This window comes from Accipiter gentilis, chromosome 29 (assembly GCF_929443795.1).
Source record: "Accipiter gentilis chromosome 29, bAccGen1.1, whole genome shotgun sequence".
Taxonomy (NCBI): Eukaryota; Metazoa; Chordata; class Aves; order Accipitriformes; family Accipitridae; genus Astur; species Astur gentilis.
In genome coordinates, this window is record NC_064908.1 from 10,599,413 (window position 1) to 10,619,961 (window position 20,549).

Below are 20,549 nucleotides of genomic sequence, written 5' to 3' on the forward strand. Positions count from 1 at the left end.
AGGGGGGCAAAACACCCTCTCGCATGGAAGAGGGAAACCCTGCAAAAACAGAGTGCCAGGAGGGAGGACACGCGCGGTATGGGGGCGGGCGGTGGTGAATAACAGCAAATAACTTGTTATTTTTTAATAAAGCTGTATGTTAACAATGCGATACTTACTGGTTTTCATACGTACTATTTTAATAAGAAAGAAAAACCGTACGGAACTCCTGCAGCCGGTAACCCGCGGGGGGGGGCGCAGCCCGCCGCGCTGCCGCAGCCGCCCCGGGGCGGAGCCGCCTCCGCGCCGCCCCCCCAACCCCCACCCCGCGCTGCGCGGGGCGGTCGCGATCGCCTATAAAGTGCGGCGGGAGCGGCCGCGGGCAGCGCTGGGGCCGGTGAGCGGCGGGGCCGCGGGTTCGAGTCCCGCGGGGGGACACTTCGCGGTGGGGAGGGGGCAGCCGGGGCCGGGGTTGCCTGTGCAGCGCCGGGCAGGAGGTCGGGGGTGGCTTATTTTTGGGGGTGGGCTTGGGTGTGCATTGAAAATACGCGGGGGGAAATGGGCAGGGGGTGATGCCGCGCTCTCGCAGGGCCGTCGCCATGTCGGTGTCGCACAGCTCCAGGCTGAACAAGCTGGTGCGGGAGCAGTACATGAGGCTGCCCCAGGATGGGTTGGTGCAGGTCACCTACGTCTGGATCGACGGCAGCGGTGAGGGCGTGCGATGCAAGAGCAGGACCCTTGATAAGGAGCCCAAGAGCATCGAAGGTAACACCGCTGCTTATCCCTCCGGACGATGGGTGACGTGGTGGAGGGCCGTGAGCACGGCCAGGGAAAATTTCTGGGGTGCTTTGGCTGGTGGGAGTTGGCACTTGGCTCTCCCTGGTTGCGTGGCACCGGTGATACCCGCTGCAGTTCTGTCGTTGGGTTATATCAAGCGGCAGGGTAAATATCCAGCCTGCATCACTGTGGTTTGCTTAATCTGTAATCTCTGTCATTAGCACTGGGGAGGACGAGATCCTCGCCCCTTTCCACCAGACAAACAGGCATGGAGGCCTGTTGGCATCCGGATGGGGTTTGGCAGATGGAGGTGAAGTGGCCAGGGATGATCCTGCCTGTGCCCTGATGATGCTGGTGGGGGGTGGACACACTGATGCTCAGGGAGCACTGCTGGCCTCTGGGGATGTGCAAGAAAACCTTTGTGGCTGTCATCCCGTGGCACTCAGTGCCCTCTGGGCACTCCATCCTGGGTCTGAGCCACCAGCACTTGGCATGATCCATGAGGGATACCTTTTCCCAATCCCACTTCCCCCTCTCTCCCCCTCCTGCCTTGCAGACGTCCCCGAGTGGAATTTCGATGGCTCCAGTACAGCGCAGGCAGAGGGCTCCAACAGTGACATGTTCCTGGTGCCCGTCCGCATGTTCAGGGACCCTTTTTGCCTGGATCCCAACAAGCTGGTGCTCTGCGAAGTGCTGAAGTACAACAGGAAACCTGCAGGTGAGCCCCTCCAGTGTGCACCCCCCAGCTCCTGAGGGTCACCCCCTTATTATTTAGGGTGCCGTCTCTCCGAGGGGCCGCTCGCTCTGGACTGCTGGCACTGGGGAGTGGCTTGGCACCGAGCACTTGGCCCGAGGCTCCAAAATTCAAGCACTGGTGGTGGCGGTTGCTTGCAGGAACCTGTTTTAGCAGCGCGGGGTGAGGAGAAGAGCAGTGAGACGTGGAGCTCGCGGCGCTCGCCAACTCGAGCACGCCAAAGGCATCACCTGGTTTTTGAGCCCGAGCACACCCAGCCTCCGGGGCTGCGGGGTTACTACAGGGGAGCCGGAGCTGGAAGCGGCAGGGGGGGGTTAATGCGCTGGGTTTGTGGCCGCTCTCCTCCTTGATGGGCAGCTGCAGAAAAAGAGGGAGAAGGTGCTGGGGCGGCACGGGCTGGCTCAGGGTGACCTTTTGCTTGTGGCCCCAGAGCACACCGGCTCTTGGTCTTACACCAGAGGCAGAAGTCTGTAGTCCCAGTGTCTGTCCTGTCTGTCTGATAAAGCCCCAGATGGAGGAGGGGGAGCTAGTTTGCAGGGACACGCCAAGGGGCTCCCAGAGGGGTTATTTGCCGGCAAATAACCAGTTATTTGCCGGAAAAGCAGGGTCATGTCCCCGCTGGGTGCGGAGGAGGGAGACAGCATCTGTGGGGTGATGCACGCATCTGCCTGGGAGAGGAGAGGTTGTGGGCAGCGATGGTGAAAGACGGGGCTGGTTCCTCTTCAAACATCGTCATGCCTTTCAGCCACAGGGGAAGCGTCTTGATTGAGATTCTTGCCCAGCAGCTCCTCCGCCAGAGCAATTTGTCATGAGAGCTCCTGGCCCTGGAGCTCCTGGGACTGGAGCCAGGGCAGGGACCTCAGCCCAGAGCCCCACAGATGAGAGGGGTACAGCCTCCAGCTCTTCCCAGGGTGGGTCTCCGTGGACATTAAGGGCTGTGCGGGTTCTGGGAGCGAGGAATTTCCTTCCCCCTTCTCCCATCAGTGTAAGGGAGATGTCACTGTTCCTCTCCAGCCTCATGCTCTGGGTGTATGTCATAGCTGCTCTGGGGTCTTCTATTGCAATTTAAAGGCAGAATTTGCAGCCTGGAGGCTGCCTGTCCCTGTGACAACAGTTTTTCAGCTTCTTTCCCCCTGCTGTTTGGGTCCAACCTCTCACTCCCCTTGCCTGGCACATTGTCCCATGTCAGAATGGTTCTCTGATATCTCTATCTTCCTGGCAAAGCCCCAGTTACCCTGAGCGAAGGGCCAAGGCAGGGCCAGCCAGCCTGGATGCTAACCAAAAATACAGAGCTGGAGAAAGATAAGGATAATTAAGCTGAGGCTGGTAGAAGAAGGATGAGGGTGAAGCAGTGACAGGAGATGTATTGTCCCTGTTCCCAGATCTGCGGAATGCCTGTAGGACAGGGCTGGGGTATGGCTTCTGGTCTCTTGGTGTGTAAAAGGAGGAGGAGGATGTTCATGGACCATCAGTGGTGATTTGGGAAGTAGGCTAATTAAACCCTCTTGGCCTGTGGCCTGATGCTGTGGCAAGGGAGTAGCTCTGTGAGGAGGAAACCAGTGAGCAGGGAGCATTGCAGGAAGGGGGGATTCGCTCACTGGTTTCCTTAAGGCTTCTGTGGGAAGCGCTTGGCAGTGGTGGAGCCTCAATCCCTGAGTGGGATGGAGCAGAGTGTGGTGGGCACCTGCCCATAGCACGGGTCTAACCCGGACCTCTCTGCTCCCAGAGACCAACCTGAGACACACGTGCAAGAAGGTCATGGACTTGGTTAAGGACAGCCACCCCTGGTTCGGGATGGAGCAGGAGTACACGCTGCTGGGCATCAACGGCCACCCCTACGGCTGGCCCGATAACGGCTTCCCTGGCCCACAGGGTAAGTGCTCCCTCCCTTCCCCAACCCAAATGCTCCCCTCGGCTCCCACCCTGCTGCTTAGGGGTGCTGCCCAGCAGCAGGCATCCCGTCCCCAACCTCAGGTGCAGTTTTCCCATTGTGGCTGACACCTGGCAGGAGCCAGGATGAGGTTAGGAGCTGTTTGCTGAAAGCGCCAGGTGCCCCGCGGCTCATGTGAGCCGGCTGGCAGTGCTGCTCCTGCCGGACCCTGGTTGCACAAACAGCTCAGCTGCACAACTTGTTTGGCAAGGGCTAGAAAAACCTCCTCCCTGTAGCTGTTCCGGAAAGGGCCGGCACATCGTGCCCTCCTGCAGCGGCAAGCGAGCGCCAGTGCCTCAGCTGCCTCCTGGGAGAGTGCCAGGGGTTTCCCAACCTGACTTAATCAGCCTTTTGTGGGGACAGGCCACTTTCAACATCTCCCTTCCCCCAGGCGGGTAGAAGATCTTCGTCTGATCTGCTTGAATGAGGAAGAACCTTGCAAAACTGTGGCGAGTTGAATTTTCTGGCCATAAACAATGTCGGCTGTTGTCAGAACAATCTCGGACGCTTGATGTGCTCTGAGGGTCAGTGAGGTGCCGCAGGGGAGACCAAGCCAAGCTTTCCTTATCTCCTGGCCACCTCCCAGTTGATGCATTACAAGTCTTGTTTAACTGCCTAGATAAGACCGAGGTTGGACAGATGAATTGCTCACGCTGCTGGTCCTGGAGTAGGGGTCGGTGGCTCAATGAACCGTGGAGGGCAACACCATTTAATTCCCATAAATCCTCTGCAGATGATGGCTGGTACCTGGAAGCGGTGGGACTATGCTGCAGTGCTGCTCTTGCTCCCAAAAGCTTTACTTGGGTGGTGACTGCTTTTTCCTTTCCAGGCCCCTATTACTGCGGGGTTGGAGCAGATAAGGTGTACGGACGTGATATCGTGGAGTCCCACTACAAGGCATGTCTCTACGCAGGGGTGAAAATCTGTGGCACCAATGCAGAGGTGATGCCCTCCCAGGTATGTGTGGATGGCCCTGCGCAGCCCCTGTTTCCAGTGATGTTACCGTGAGGCTGGAATAACCCAGCAATTCCCAGCTCCTCTGGAATGCCAAATCCAGTGACGCCCCACATCGGTTTTGTCCAGATGGGAGCAGCTGCACTGCTAGGATGAATATGTACATGTTTGATTTTCTCCTAACTCGCCCTGGTGTACAAATCCCTGCTTTTTGGGGCAGGCAAGCAAAATCAGCCTGAGCTCTGGCAGCCCATGTGGAGCTGGGTGCTCCCCTGTGCTTTCCTTCCCCCACAAAGCAGGGATGTGGGGGACAGTTTGAGCTGGGATGGGGTGCGGGAGCAGCATGTGGAGCAATGGGTGTCTGGGTCCTGCTCCTTTACCCTGGGAGCTGGGAAGCTCGGGTGGGACATGGCCTTGGGGAGTGGCTGGGGGGGACTTGGGTTTATTTAGGAGTTAGCCAGAGGGAGTCCCTGATTGCATTAGGCAGGTGGCCAGACTGAACGACGGCGATTTGGCCCTGCAGCCTGTGAATCGCTGACTCTCCTGCTGCTGATGTGGCGGTGATAAGCAGGGGGCTTATCTGCAGTGTAGCTGAGGCAGGACTTTTAACGATCCTGCTGTTTGCCCTGTCTTTTCAGGGTCCTTCTTGGCTGCTTTCTGCATCCTGGGCTCAGTCTCAGCCAGGCCATGCCAGCAGCCGTAAATGCGTCACCCTCTGCTTAGTCACTGTGGGTGGCGCAACCCCGGCTCTGGCCAGGGAGGGAGCAGCCCTGGGAAGGACTAACAGGCTCCTTGTTACTCCCCTGCCTTGTTTGCAGTGTGGGTTGGGGGATCCTGCATGCCAGCAGCACCAGCACCAGCCTCGAAGGCAGGCATGCTGCTTATTTACCTCCATTTTGATTAAACCCCCTCTGATTTGCTCTATTTAGTCATGAGCAGTTTATTCCCAATTTTTTGCATGCCAAAGCAGTCCAGTTGCTTAACTCGATGCTCCCCATCCCTGTTGCTGATTCCCAAGGGGTAAAGCTCAGCCATACCCCAGGCTGGCAGCCCTCACTTGAGGGGTGGCAGGGATGAGATGGCCGGGGGGGCACGAACCTGCCCGTCCTCACTGACACATCTGCTTGCCCCTTCCAGTGGGAATTCCAGGTGGGCCCGTGTGAAGGCATTGAGATGGGGGATCACCTCTGGATGGCTCGGTTCATCCTCCACCGCGTCTGCGAGGACTTTGGGGTTGTGGCTACTCTGGACCCCAAACCAATGACAGGCAACTGGAACGGCGCTGGCTGTCACACTAACTACAGCACCGAAGAGATGCGGAGAGAAGGGGGTCTCAAGTGAGTCCTGGGGGAGTTCCCTGGGAGGTACCTGGGAGGTTTGGGGAGTCCTTGGCCATGTGGCAGCTCCCCATAGTGCGTGTGTCTCTCTACCTGGGTGGCTGCACCGGGCAGGGCTGGGGCTGTCCCAGCTCATTTTATTTTGAAAGCAGCTGGTCATATGAGAGTGTGCCCTGGGCTGTCCTCAACCCTGCACAGAAGGGAGGGGGTGACAGCCTTCCTGGCCATGGGAACACCACCCAAATGGACCGACTGACAAACCCAATGCCATTCTCCTCTCCCACAGACACATTGAAGCTGCCATTGAGAAGCTGAGCAAGCGGCATGACTACCACATCTGTGTCTATGACCCGCGGGGTGGCAGGGACAACTCCCGGCGTCTCACCGGCCACCATGAGACATCCAACATCTTCGAGTTCTCTGCCGGTGTGGCCAACCGAGGTGCCAGCATCCGCATTCCACGGCAGGTCGGCCAAGACGGCTACGGCTACTTTGAGGATCGGCGGCCAGCAGCCAACTGCGACCCCTACGCGGTCACTGAGGCCATCATGAGGACGACGGTGCTCAATGAGACCGGGGTAGAGACCAAGGACTATGTTTGACCACTGAGGCCATGGGGTGGGTGGAGGTTTTTGTTTCTACACTAGCTTCTCACGTGGGATTTGTGCCTGTGCGGTGTCCTCGGCTGCAAGCTCAGACTCTTTAGGAACCTTGCTTCTGGTTTTGTGAAACGTCGCCTTAGAAATATATATATGTATATATTTTATAGTAAGAGGGAGTGGCCCAACTTATTTTCTCAACCACTTTTTTTCTGGTTCCTGGTTTTAGGTCGTACATGGAGAGTTTTTTTAAAACTTGGATTGAATTTTTTTCCCTGATGGACTTTACACTGTGATGTACATAGATCCTTACGTGGAAGCTGCAGCTGCTGCTGTTTGCACCTGGGGAGGGCGGGTGCTTTTTTCCATATCTCTGTTGCAAGGAAATGATAATAAATAATTTTCCTGGCCGCATGGCAGCTGCGTTATGCTGCAGTGGATGCCTTTTTCTGTAGCACCTAGAGCACCCTGGAGGATTTAATTTGGGTCTTGCTGATGGGTTGCAGCTACTGAGCAGCCTGCACTGGCCCTGGGCAGGGGCTGGAGGAGCGGCAATGCTGGAGGATCCTTGGGGCAGGTGTCTGGAGCTGCCTTGCCCCATTTGCTGGCGGCCGAAAGGCCATCTCCTTCCATCGTGATCCCCTGAAAGACAAACAGAGCGGTGCAGGCTGAGCAAACAGCGGCCTGGGGCAGCAGCTGGCGGGCGTTTACACAGGGTGTGAGCTGCTGAGTCAGCGAAGCCGGCCCGGCTGGGCACAGCGAGCAGCAGCCCTCCCCTCCAGGGCCACCTTTGGGTGAGGGAGGGGAGCCTGGGGACATCCCCCTGCTGCACCCCTGGGTGATGCCTTGCTGAACCACAGGGACATGGTGCAGGTCCTTGGGTTGGAGTCTCTTTACAAGACGGGGGGTCATAGATTCTATTCGTGGAGTAAAACCCCCAGGTAGGGCATTTCCATGTAGATGGGGTATCAATAGCATCTCCAATGGCCAGGCCCTTGAGGTCCCTCCATGCTGCAACTGTGGGGAGGAATTGGATGCAAGCACAGGAGACAGCTCTCTGGTTCCAGGGACACCTTGAACAGGCACGTCAGGTCCCTGGGACACACCTGCAGGATGCATCCCAGCTGCAGTCACCAATGGAGGGGGTTACCTGGAGGCAAGAGGAACCAGCAACATGGGCGGATAGGGGACATCTTGTCCGCTCCAGTGCAGTCATGGGGATTTTGAAACTGGTTTTACCTTTATCTTTGAATCTGATGCAGGTGACAAGCCACAAGGGAGGACCCTGAGTCCCTCCTGCAGGTCACGGTGCTGCCAGCAGAGCAGGGAGCGAGGGCAGTGGGAGGTGGGGAGGTGGCCGTGTCCTGAACCACGAGCAGCCAGGAGCCCTTGGTGTCTCTGAGCTGTTCAAGAATAAATGTAACCTGGTCCCCAGCCTAAGAAGGACAAATTTTCCTTCCAGAAATTGCTGTTTGGGATATTTAATGTTTTTCATCAAAACCACAATGCTGTCTTGTTTCCCTCTCATTTCTATGATGTCTTTAATGGGTAATTTGAGCACTGGGACAGTGACTGCTGGACGCAGCTGGAAAATCAATAAAGAACTAAATCCGGAGCAGGAGGACTCATGTTTGTTTCCCTGACTGTACTAGTGGCTTTAAGTACTTCAACTTTCATCATACTGTGCTGTACAGCCCCTGCTAAATTTGGGAATCATGTGAATCTGCATTGCCAACACGCAAACATCTTTGGCCGGGCACAGCACCATCGTATATCCAAACACTTTGTACCTGTTCCCGGGTCTCACCCTGCGATTCCCCTCTGACAGAGGACCCTCCTCTTCAGGGGAGGACAGTGAAGCTTGAGGGACTCACCCAAAGTCACAGCCAGGGCTTTTCCCTGAGCTGGGATCAGCCCTGGCCACTGTCCACTGGGGACGCTGCCTGCTGGTCCCCACACGGCTGGAGCTGCTGCGTGTTTGGACACTTTCATGCTATCCTTTGCCAAAATACAGATCTTCTTGCTTGTACGTTTTGAGGTCAAAATGGGCCAGAAACCATATGTCAGGTTTTTTTTCCTAAAGCAGGAGTGATTCCCACCCATGGGGCCTGCAGCACAAGGGAAAACGAGGACACCGGCAAATTCCCACGTGAGCTTTTCTTATCATTTTGGTGTGCCTGCTTCTGTCAGAGGTGGATTGTTGGGTTCAGCCAGCAGAGCAGGCGCTGGAGGACAGCATCCCTGTCCCCATCCAAGCGCTGGACAGTGCCAGGAGGAGATGCCCCCAGCATCTCCCGGTGCTCCACGCCAGACCGGGATGGGAGGAAGCAGTGCCGGGACCCCCGGTGGAATCCACCGCAGAACCGGGCTGCCAGGGGTGCGGGCTGCTGCAATTTGGGTAATCATTAGCCAGGGCTTTCCCGACGGAGCACTCCAAGGAGACTTGTGCTGGGGGGGGGATGACCCCCCGCGGCCCCTCGCTGGGGCTCTCGCCTGGGGCCGGGCCGCATCCTGCGCAGCCTGCGGGGCTGGCAGATCCTGGGGCTGGGGAGCAGGAGGGTTAGTTGGGGTCTGGAGGCTCTTCTTGGGGGTTTGCTGCCCTCCGCAGGCGCAGACACAAATAACACGGAGCAGCGCTCGCCGCCAGCCCGGCAGCGGCGGGGGGGGCTCGGGCCGGGCCGGCTCTGCAGCCCCGGCTTTGCCCCGCTTCCCCCGGGGGTTTTGCTGGGAGAGCGGGAAGGAGATGGCTGCCAAAAGCCTTGTTTCTAAAAGAGCGTTGGATGGGCCGTGCCGGGAAGCTCTTCAACGCAAGCTCCTTTTTTTTAGGCTCTGACCATGCCCACCTGTGCCCAGGAGCACCCTACGTCCTCGCCCGCCGGACAGATGCACCCGCCTTTACCAAATCTTGCATTTCCACACAAGCACTCACAGAGCGTGGCAAATACCCCTTTGGGCTCTTTCCCATATCCATCCCACCCCTCGGCTGGAGGCATGGAGAGGGTGCTGCCAAGAGGTGCGTTACCCCTCGGGGCAGTTGTCCCCGGGGCTGTGACCCAGCAGACGGACGAGTGGCTCTGGCAGTGGGCTCCAGTGGGCTGCCGAGCTGGGACACATGAGGAGCAGGCGTTCACTGTGGTCCCTTCCTTCGTAGCCCATCACTGAGCACCCCGGCAAGGCTCTGCAGAGGGGAACACCCAGGGTGGGTGAGCATTGTGACCACCCTGTGATAGGGAGCGAGAGCGTGGGGGCTTGCACGTTTCTCCGTCTTCAGATCTCTTTTTATCACTATAAATTCCATTACTTTGAATTCAGTCAAGGCCTTCAGGATTATTTTTTTCCAAGCTGGTTATAAAAAGGGCATTAGAATTACAATTCTGGTGCTAACAATAGCATTACTCAAAGCCGCTGGCCAGAAGTGGGGAGCTCTGGGTAGACTAAAGACCTAAACTAAAATGTCAGTAATAACTTCCTTTTTCTTCTCCCTGTCTTCCAGCCTGCACAATCTGCTTGGGTGTCTCTATCTTAATGAGCGTTAAAATGGTTTCAAATTAGATCTACAGAAAATTTATTTTTTTTTCCCTCAGAAGCTTAGACTGGCCTTTAAAGGCCAGTGATCATATTTTGGTTTTGTGTAAAAGCATCTTTGATCTCAAAGGTTCTCAGCTCATAGAGCAATACAGCTCATTACCAGCAATTTGCTGCTGTTGAAATGCAGCCACAACTGGAGAGCAACAAGCATCATGCAGTGGCACCCAGCGTGCCAGGAGAAGAGTTAGGGAGAGGTTTGGCCGGGGAGTGCTTGGTCCTGGCCCCCCACTAGCCCTGTGCGGTTCCCCTGGACCAAGCCTCGCTCCCAGGGAGCCCGGCTGGCAGGTGGGTTGTCAGCCTCCACCAGGCTAGTGCTGGGTTTACAGCCAGCTGCTTTCAGCTCAGTTTGGTCCCTAAAAGTATGGGATAAAAGAGCCCCACCTTAGCTGCAGGTGGGCTGTTCAGGGAGTCCCCGGGGGCACCCCCTCTGACAGCAGTGTCTTGCTAAGAGGGTGATGCAGCCGGTAACCTGGCAAGGCACAATGGGTTTTCTCATCTGTGACCAACCCACATGGCATCACCGCTGCTAAAAAACCCTCTCCACATCCAAGAATGGGCCTCGGTCACAGGTGCTGAGCAGGAAAGGGGTCATGCTGGCTGCTGGAGACCTGCTGCTTGCTCACTGCTGGGAAGATAGAGCAATTAAACTTTCCAGGAAAGCCCGTTACCATGGCAGGGCGCTGGGAGCATACAGTCATTTACCTCATCCACAAAACAAGGGGGATTTAGTGGGGCAGGGGGGGTTAGATGGGCCCAGCAGCTGCAATTACACCTCCCACCTGCTTTGTGTCTGGATGGTGCAAAGCCAAGCAATCATAAGCGTTGTGATGCCCTGTGGCAGCACCCACAGTCTGGGGGGTTGTTTGTAGGGGCACTGGGGATGAATGACTTCGTGGTGAGTTGTTGGGGGGTAACCTGGAGCTTGCACCTGGGTGTAAGAGGAGCCAATGAATCTGCCCTCCTGCTCCTGAGAGAGAAGGCAGCAAAGGCTGTAACAGTGCAGAGCAGCTCAGCCCCATATCCCCACCAGCCCCCACACAGCTGCACCGTCCCTGCTCATCTCAGCCACACTGGGACGGGCAGAAAGTCCCCAGTGCCCTGGTGAGGACAAGGCAGGGTCTGCCTTGGTGGTCCCTGCTGCAGCAGGGGCTGCTGCTTTGCATGGACAAGACTTTTTTGTAGAGCAGTGCCGTGAAGCTCACAGCAGCAGTTTGATGGTTGGCTTGAGAAAGGTCTGCAAAGAAGCCAGCTTCCCCAGGTGTCCCTAGAACAGCCTCCACAAACAAGTCCTTAATGACCTGCAGCAGCTACCCCAGCACCCCTTCTGAGCACCCAGTCCTAGTAATGGCTGAAGAGGGTCAGATAACCTATCAAAAGCACCCTACCAGCTGCAGGCTGGGGGCTGCATGGGAGCTGGATAGGGGTCAGGAGCTGCACAAGGTGTCAGGGCACTAACAGGCTTTAAATGTCCCTAACCAGCATCACCTGGAGCCACAGCACATGGGCGGGCTGGGGGGGAGCAGGGGGGTATCCATTTAAGCTCTGCCAGGGCCATCAATTGGTTTCCAGTGCTGGTCATTCAGATCTTAGCCCATAGATTGATTTCCTAGCTTGATCTGTCTTATCACTTTAGGGCTGTCTTTCACCCTAATTACCCCCATTGAGCCTGATCCTGAACTGCAGGTTGATTTTTCTGGCTTGATTTTTTAGACCTGCCTCATTGCGGGGAACTTTCCTGATGGTCTGGACTCCTTGCTGAACATTTCTACTGTCTCTGGATCTGCCGTGCCTGGGAGCAGAGGCACAGGGCTCTTGCTGGTGGGACTCTGCCCCATAGCTGTGGTGTCTCTTCTGGCTTCCCGGACCTTTAGGAGCCCCTGGCCCTTGCTGTGCCCTGATGGGTGGGGTGGGGGGTTGTACAAAGGGCTACAGGAGAAAATACAGTGTGGGAGAGGGAGGCTGTGGGGGGCTATGGGGTATAGGTGTTACAGGGCGGTGTCTGCTAGGATGGGGTAGGAGGATCTCCTCTGTGATGCCCCTTGCAGTGCTTGCCAATGCTTCTTCAGTGCAAGGTCCTTGGGGCCTGGTGGTACCCACAACTGTGGTGCCTGGGGTAGAGGAGGGAGGTGACACATTAAGCTGTGCAGGAGTGGTTGAGCTGTGAAGCTGCAGCTGATTTCTCGGGCAGTGCTGGTGGGGGGATGCGGACTTTGTATTTGTGGGTGCAGGACCAGATTCCTCACCGGTATCTGTCTCTGTCGTGCTGCCTTTTGAAAGATCACTGTGCATCTGTTTGTTTAAAGGCTGCTAGGATGTGGCCTTGGCATTTGCCAGGCTTAAGAGAGAGGGACAATAGCCTTAAATTTCTTCTGGCTGCCCTTGAGGGCGAGGACAAGTGCTCTGTATTGCCACAGTGACAGCCCCTGCAGGGCTCTGTTGTGACACCAAGATGGCCAGGTTTCCAGCACAGGGTCAGATCCCCATCATGATACCTCGGGCACAGGCACCTGTGTGAGGAGCTGAGAAACCAGAAACTTGGATGTCACAGAGTGTTCACACCAGAGAAATCCCTTGACTGCATGGGGACAGGCAGCGGCATACTGGGTCTGGGGAGTTTAATTTCTTCTTCAATCCTTACTTCCTGCAGCTACTGAGAAGCAATGCTGGTGCTGGGATGCCATGAGCAGGAGCATACCTGCAGAGGACTTTGAGATGCAATTGCCATAATGTCTTTCTCATTTTCAAGCCCATTTTGTGTAAACTCTTTGCACCTCCTGCAGGTGCTTGGGTTGCAGCAAGGAAGGTGAGCGGTGAAATTGTAACAGCAGAGCTTGCTTAGAGAACGAGGGACAGTTTGAGCTGTAGCTGTGCCGTAGTCAGGCAGGTGTCTGGTGGAGAGATGATTTAAACCCAAATGAAGCGTTTTCTTCTGGTGCTGCTCTAGCCTGATAACTGTGATAACATAAATTGAATGCATTTTTTGGCCTTGATTCACATCACAGTAGGTGTTTTCAGTGGCTGAAACGTCAATGCAAGGCAGCTTTTAGGAGGACTCTGTAAAAATAGCTGTAGATAGGGCTGGGCTTGGAATATTTGCCCGTGGGAGGAGTGTGCAAAGGTGATGGCTGCTCTTGGGAAACAGAGCTGCTAGCGAAAGAACTGGTTTCATCCCAAACCAACTCAAGCTCACAGGATACAGGGAGGATGGGGAAATAGAACTGTGGTGGTGTAGTTCAGGGAAAGTACAAGAAGTTTTGACAGATTTGGCAGCAGCTGATCTGCAAGACAAACTCCAGCCCCAAGAAGAATGGTGAAATAAGATCAGTTTGGGGAGATTTAGCTAGGATGACTGTCTTCTCCATGGAGTTTAATCCAGGACATGGACCCACACTGTGCCTGGGATGTTTCCACCTCACCCACATGTTCACAAAGAACTGAAGCACGCTGTTAACAGTCATCCTGGCTGTATTAAATCAGGCATACCATGTCTTTTCCCTCCTTGTCCTCAGACAAGTCTCATGGCTTGTTACACCAGCTCTTCATGTCCTTCCATCTCCCCAGCCTTTAGGGGAGGGAAAGGCTATTAGGTCTCACACATAGCTTACTGCTGGTCTGCCCAGAGCTGCTTTTTTGTGCTTTCTGACTAGTTGTGCTGTTGTAACTCACTGATCTGCTCTTGGCTTTCAGTTTAATGGGTGAAACTCTTAGATCCCCGTGTGTGGGTCTCCAAGGCGTGTGCTCTGCCCTCCTGGCTGCACCTGCTGGATGTTTCTCTGCCTCCTTCCTGCTGGGCTGCACCCTTGTACCTCCCCTGGGTGCTGGAGGCTCTTGCCACTGCCTCTGATGTGCTGCTCGCCTCAGCCCCTTTGAGTGCCTGTGCCAGGACAGGTCCCTGGGATGGCACAGTGGCTTCAGCTCAGACTGTCCCAGCAGGTAAACTGGGTGACTGTAGCTTGGCAGGTTTCCCCCACAAAGGGAGTGTGGGGGGAGTGGACACGGACATGCAGAAGCTCATCATGCTCAGCTCCTACCAGCATGAGAGGTGTGGAGGCAGACATAGCAGTGAGGATGTACCAACAGCTTTTTGCCTTCACTTACCTCATGGTGTCAGGTGCTGGCTGCTTCCCCAGGGCAGTTTTGCACCCAGGTCCAGCCCTGGGCCACACCAAAATCGTGTATATTTTTTTCTGTCACTACCCTGCACCTCCTGTGTAGGTGGGCTGGGCAGTTATCCTCTGTGCAGAGAGCTGGGGGTTGCTGGCAGGAGCAGTGTCCCAGGAGTTCCTCCTAGAACCTGTCACGAGCTGCTCTGCTTGTGCCCCCCTGGGGACAGTGGGTTTGATTTTGCCAACTGGCCCAATAAAAGGGCCACAAAGCAACTGGCTGCACAAGCATCATTGTTGCCTTGTCACTTGGTGAAAATGGGTTGTAGACCCACCTTCAACTGCTTTACTTGCCCCCAGCTCAGCTGGCACTGTCAAGGGCTGGTAGGGGATGTCCAGCACACGGTTCTAGCATGGGCAGAGCCTCCATCAGCTCGCTCCTGTGAGCAGCACTGTGCTGCCTGCTGGGGCAGGTATCGCTTGTGTCGTGGCAGTGGAGGACTTTTTAATGATGCCTCCTGCTCTGGCCAAGGCAGCTTTGTCAGATGTGACTCACCTGCTGCGTGACAAGTCTGGCTGGTCCCAGAGCAGTGACCTTTGAGTCCTGCATATTAGCTCATGGGAACACAAATCAACAATGACTGAGGAAAGGGAAATATCTGAGAAGGGACAATCCTGGTACAGCCTTGCGGTGGGCAGGAGCTAAGGGACTGGGAGAAGCAGGGGCAGGAACAGCAAGGTGCAGTGGTGGGGGACGCCCATGCCCCCCTGCTTTTCCACACAGCATCCACCCCTGACGCAGCCAGCCAGAAAACTCTTTTGGAAAGCATTACTTCACAAAGAAAAATGTTCAGCTGCTGACAGTGCCGGTGCCCTCAGGCAGAGCACTGCTCTAGCAGTAGCTTCAGCTGAGAGATTAACTCCTTCCCCTGCACGCCTGGGTCTGGGTGGCTTTCTGGTCCACCCCATGGGGTGTCCTTGGGGTCAGCACTGCTGGTGTGCTGTCCTGTCCCCTACCCAGGCCCTGGGTGATGAGGAAAGGGCTCTGCACATAGACTAGCCTTATGCTATGGAGGTGTGGTTTTGTTCAGAAGGGGACGCTGAGCTGTGTCCCTGGGTGTTGGGCTTCTCACTCCACTGGAGCTGCTTGCGGCAGTAGGTTGGGGGTAGTGGTGGTGTCAGTGTCACACTAAGCCTTGGTCCTCCAGATGTGTCTGCCCCTGCACCAAGCCATGGTTTGGCTCAGACATCCCACTCCAGCATGTTCTAAGAGGGTTGCTCTTTGCATTCCTGTGCAAGCAGCTGCCAGGACATGTTTCTCTATGCTGGGGATTCATACTTTTTGCTCTGGACACATGGAGTGATTGATGACAAGCAGGAAAATGAAGTGTTTCTCAGCAGCAGTGGGAGATGCGTGCTGAGAGAGGGAGTGGGATTCTCCAGCAGCTGGCAAAGGCAGCCAGGTGTGGGAGAGGAACATGGGTGTTGCAGGGTGCCCTCCCCCAGGGCTCTCAAGCTGGGTTGCTGATATGACCCTTGGTGCACGATCTCCTCTCCCCAGACACCTCTTCCGGGCTGTGTCGAGGGTTGGGGGGGTTCTTGGTGATTTTTGTCCCTGGCATCTAGGCCAGGGTCCATCCCACAGCTTTTTATCAGCTAGAAGGGGGACATCTGGGCTGGTTGAGCAAAATAATCCTACCAGGGGGCTGCTCAGCCACACAGAGATCCATCTGCTCCTCTAGTTGGCGGCTGCGGTGGTCTCAGATATCACCATTGCTGCCTTCTGTCCCTAGATATTTGTCAGTGCCTCTCTGCTGGAGGCTATTTCCGCCACAGCCAACAATGTGAGAGTGCTCCTCAGCCATTTCTGGGGGGAATTCAGTGGATTTAGGTGAAAGTGCTGCAGGAGGTGTGAGCATGGACTTTGCATGGGAGTGGCTGATGAGATGTCACGTCCCTGATGGTGAGTCTGTGGAGGGGCAGTGACCTCCACCAAGAGGGACAGTACCAAACATCAGGAGTGTGGAAAGAGCTGTTGGTTGGGGCCGTAGTGGGTTGCTCTCCCAGCCAGCTATGCTAGAGGAACCTGTTACAGGGAAAAAGGGAAGTGGAAGAACTGGGCAGTGAAGGGAAGGGAGACATGAAAGCCAGGTCAAATACAGGATCAGGTGGTGATCAGACAGGGTTAGTGATCTCACTGCTGTTGGATCCTCTGCCTGCTTAGGACATCTCTTGGGATGGCAGACAGCCAGGTATGGGGCTGCCCTGCTCCGGCAGCACAGCGTTTCCCTGAAGCGATCCCCATGAGCCTTGCCCTCAGCCTGTTCATATGTGTTAAACAGCGACTGCTGCCTTTCCCTGGCATTGTGCAAACCCAAGCCCAAATACACGTAGTGTTGCAGTGAGGGAGAAATGCAAAATACTGCATGGTGCTGTGGGTATGACAGCCCAGCCCTTGGTTTCAGTTTGGCCTTTTTCTCAGGTGAGGTGAATCCTCCTATTCCCAGAGCCTGTAGGCGAGCGCAAACAACCACCGTCCCCGCTCTGCCTGCGTGTGGATGCTGAACCCCGTGGGGAAGGGAGGACAGGCATCCCACCATCCGATCCTCCTCCCCAGTCCCACACTGAGCAACAGAAGCTCTTCTAGCAAAGGAGGAGATCAGAAATACAGGCAGTGCAATTAGAATTATAATAATAGTAATTAATGCCTTGCCGCTCTCTAAGGATTTTCTAGTGAGGCTCACCAGGTGCTGGCTGGGCATTAACTAATTAAAGCAATAGCACCCACGTGAAGGGGATGGGTGCCAGCTGGGTCATGGGACCGCAGCGGCTCAGCGGGGGGCTCACTCTCCTTGCCCTCATCTTTCTCCCTGGCTTGCGGGGGATGGCCCTGAATCAGGCCTCTTCCCCCAGGGGAGAGGGTTAATTTATGGGGGGGAAAACAGGCCAGGAGCACCTATGTGTTTACCCATGGATGCTTGCCTGGTCTCCAGTGATGTGAGCTAAAGAGCTTGCGCTATACCTCTGTGTGCATTTAGGGTTAAATACACTCTAAGGTATCAATTCCTGAATGTGCACGTGTCTGTACATGGGAGGCTGCTCCTGCACACAGATTTCCATTGACACAGAAATGCCAGTACGTGGGCTTGCGTAGACACGAGCTAGCACAATAACACGAAGGCTGGAGAAAATGCTTTACAGAGAGAGACTTGAAGAGCTCAGATTGCTCAGTTTATCAAGGAAATTGAGAGGTGTCTTGATTTTGGTGTGTAAGTACCATCACAAGGAGAAATTACTTGGCACTAGAGGACTCTTTAATGTCAGAGAAAGACAGAACAAGAACCAGCGGCTGAAGCTGAAGCCTGCCAAAGTCGGACTAAAGAGCAGGCGTGCACATTAGCAGCAAAAGGGATGAGCAGCAGAAGCAAACTGCCAAGGGACATGGAACAGGGTTTTTGTCCCATGGTGAAGGGTAGTCTTGTCTCTCTGGTAAAGGTGCCTCAGCCAATATATTCTTTAATCAGGCACACAGTATGAGGGTAAGCAGATGATATTTATTAAGCTATTACAGCCACTTGGATTTTTATTTTTTTTCTCACTCCTTGAATGAAGCCTGGGACATTTTCTCAGGATACAGGGTCATGAAGCATCCATGGGATGGAGCCCAAAGCTGTTGCCTGGCTCCCTTGCAGAGCCCCTGATCACTTATTGGTCTCTTCTCATTGACCCCAAGAGTGGGGCTGTGGTCAGGCTGGTGGCCCTCATGTCTGGGAAGCTTGGTGCAACCATCAGGTGTATCGGGGAGATGCAGTTCCAGGAGAGGCCAGGAGCTGCTGCAGAGCCCCAGGACATTGAGATCCCAGAGCTTCATACACTAACAGTGGGATGCTTAGCTCCAATGCCACCATGTGCCCTTGGAGAAGCTGCCTGTGAGCTGCCTCGCCGGCCCACAGCCGAGGAGATGGGGGACCTTGGCCATGGCCTCCTGCTGAGGAGAGGACAGGGTGTGCAGGAAGGTGTGGCTGAACAATACTATGTACATGTGAACTGGTGAAAGGTGTCAGCCTGACTCAAATGAGTAATTGTTGTTGCTGTTAGTATCAGATGACGTGGTTGACTGATCAGCTGAGAAGTGGTGAGATACTGAGTGAAGCAGGGAAGTGATTTGGAAAGGTAATAAACATAAGTGTAATATAAATATATTGGTATAGTGGATTTTATATATGTACATAGTTATATAAAATAGTTATCACTGGTGTATATAGTATAACTCTAACAGCAGCGAGCCCTCTGTAGGCTGGCTGTTCACATGTGTGAATTTTAGTCCAAGGGAAGCTTAAGAAACCTAATGACCAACTTCCTTGGCCACGCTTTGCTGCTTTATCTCTTTCTCCATCATAGCTGCTCTGGTGCCTAACCTTAGGGGGTGTGGTGGGCTGACCCTGCCAGCAGTGAAGCCCCCACCCAATCGCTCCCTTGCTCCCCACAGCAGGACAGGGGAGAGGTTGGAAAAGCAAAAGTGAGAAAACTTCAAGGTTGAGAGAAAGACTCCTCATCCCCTTGTAACAGAGCAGCTAGAGAGCAGGAGAGGCCAGGAACATCCCTAGGGTGCCAGGCAGCACGCCGCGAGGCTGGCCTGTCTCCCCAGCAGCCACGTACCCCGAAGTGACGGAGCGGGTGGAAATGACCTAGCAAACTACAGATTGCCTCGGGGGTATGGTGCTGCTGCCTCACCCAGAAGCGTTCACATCATCAAACCCTGCATCAGTCACGGCTCAGGTATTCTCGAGCATTTTCGTGGTGCCTCTCCCTGAGGAATCCCGGGTCCCTTGCTCAGCTCAGCCCCACTGGGTGAAACGATCATGTCCAGCATGGGGGAAACTGAGGCACAGTCAGGTGGTGCTGTGCCTCGTCCGTGTCACTGGGCACAGCTGCAGGACAACATCTGGAAGGCTAAGAGAAGAACAGATTTAAGTCATGAGACAATGCCTATGACTTAATCATAATGTGTTTTGCTGATATATAAGAATACAGATATAGGTAGTACAAGACCTGAAGTTACAGCTGATCCCTTTGTGGGTGTATTTTGCCCATGCGTGAGAGCACTCGCAGCCGCTCTCCCAGGGCCCGTGGTCAAAGCTCATCTGTGCTGCGGGCAGAGCACAGCTCAGGTGCCAGTGGGGGTGTTTTATTGATACATGGGGTTTTTTAATAAGTATTATGTTCTGTGTCAAGAAATTTCATGTTCCTTGAAGTTAGGGAATGTGATGACACCTGAAAGGAAAATTTTACTCTAAAGCTGGGGTTGACGTTTGTTTTTCTTTTCTTTCTCTTTAAATTTCCATTTTAATAAGGGAAAAAGGAGGAAGGGAGAGCAGGCAGAACCCAGAGGAAGTGAGATTTCCCACCACCACAACAAACCCTTCAAAACAATTTTTTTAAAGCAAAACAATAGTCCAAAATAGCAGGAAAGTGAGGAAAGCGAATCTTTTGTAGTTTACCAAACATCCTTAGCTTTTTTTTTTAACCTGCCCTGAATTTCAGCGCTGATGACTCTGCACACAATTAGATAAGAGGGGTGACTCCAGGGCACGTGCAGATGAGCAGGGAGGCAGGAATGCAAATACACGTTTGACTCCGGTGAGAAAAGCCCTCCTGAACCCAGCACCGCTGGGCCCTGTATGGGGAATGTTGGGTGCCCTGGCACCACAGGCATTGAATATATTGATATATACCCATCCAGTTACATCTTACAAACTGCTATGCACACTGTAGCCATGGTCTGGGGGATGGATTAATGCTGTGGCATCGCTGCCGGCCATGTCACGAGAAGGGCTCGCGCATTTCTGTCTAAGCACACGGCGCCTGTCTTGCAGTACTGTAGCTGTGCCACAGCGTGCACAGCCGCGGCCCGAGCCCGGGCGTCTTTGTTCAGCTCCTGGCGCAGGAATCCTTTTTATTCGTGTTGTGACCTTGGGTGAGCAACTTCGCTTAAAATTAACTTTTCTGCAAACAAGGCGTGTGAATCTCTTTACGTCAGGAGAGCTGCAACGCGGCATGAGGGATTTGGTTTTGGCAAAAGGGTTTTTTAACTCTGAGCTGTCACACGTGCGGTGTCCCTTTGGTGAGGGTGCTGGTGCTGCCCCAGCGATGGGGTGGCCCTAACAGTGCACAAAGCCCTGAGTCTTCGGCCACCTTCCATGGGGAGAGGTGTTTCAGTAAAATCTGCTGTAGCACAGAGTGCTTTCGTCCCCCCTTCAATTTGTTTGGTTTTGCTGGCAGAGCTAAACAGGGGCTGCAGAGACTGCTGAAAGAGGCTGCAGGCTTGTCTCACAAAAAAAGACTGGAGAAAATCAGCATGCGTAGCCTGGCAAAACAAAAGCTAAGGGCAGCACAAGGAGAGTGGTGTACGGATGCATCCCAAGGTATGCCCTGCGGGAGGAGATGAGCTGCTGAAAGCCGTAGGGGTGTACACTGCCTGTGACTACATGCAGGCTGGAAACAAGAGGTAGATTTTAAACACCGGAG

At 54.7% G+C, this 20,549-nt stretch overlaps 1 protein-coding gene across 2 annotated transcripts; it reads left to right on the forward strand.

The window, feature by feature from the left end:
* The first annotated feature begins 386 nt into the window (after positions 1 to 386).
* Positions 387 to 7,946, forward strand: LOC126052322 (glutamine synthetase). 2 transcript variants are annotated; one of them, XM_049832859.1, is made up of 6 exons: positions 388 to 744; positions 1,313 to 1,474; positions 3,237 to 3,383; positions 4,270 to 4,397; positions 5,532 to 5,731; positions 6,018 to 7,946. In XM_049832859.1, the coding sequence occupies exons 1-6, from the start codon at positions 552 to 554 to the stop codon at positions 6,331 to 6,333; spliced, it is 1,146 nt and encodes a 381-aa protein (XP_049688816.1). In that variant the 5' UTR covers positions 388 to 551; the 3' UTR covers positions 6,334 to 7,946. The 2 variants fall into 2 exon arrangements, with proteins under 2 accessions (XP_049688817.1, XP_049688816.1); XM_049832860.1 differs by lacking the exon at positions 3,237 to 3,383 and having other exon boundaries at positions 387 to 744.
* Positions 7,947 to 20,549: the final 12,603 nt, after the last annotated feature.

Excerpts from the sequence above, each read along its gene's own strand:
- LOC126052322 (XM_049832859.1), top strand. The coding sequence starts at position 552 with ATGCCGCGCTCTCGCAGGGCCGTCGCCATGTCGGTGTCGCACAGCTCC. Across the intron at positions 1,475-3,236 it reads GTACAACAGGAAACCTGCAG|AGACCAACCTGAGACACACG; the intron begins GTGAGCCCCTCC and ends CTCTGCTCCCAG. Across the intron at positions 4,398-5,531 it reads CAGAGGTGATGCCCTCCCAG|TGGGAATTCCAGGTGGGCCC; the intron begins GTATGTGTGGAT and ends TGCCCCTTCCAG.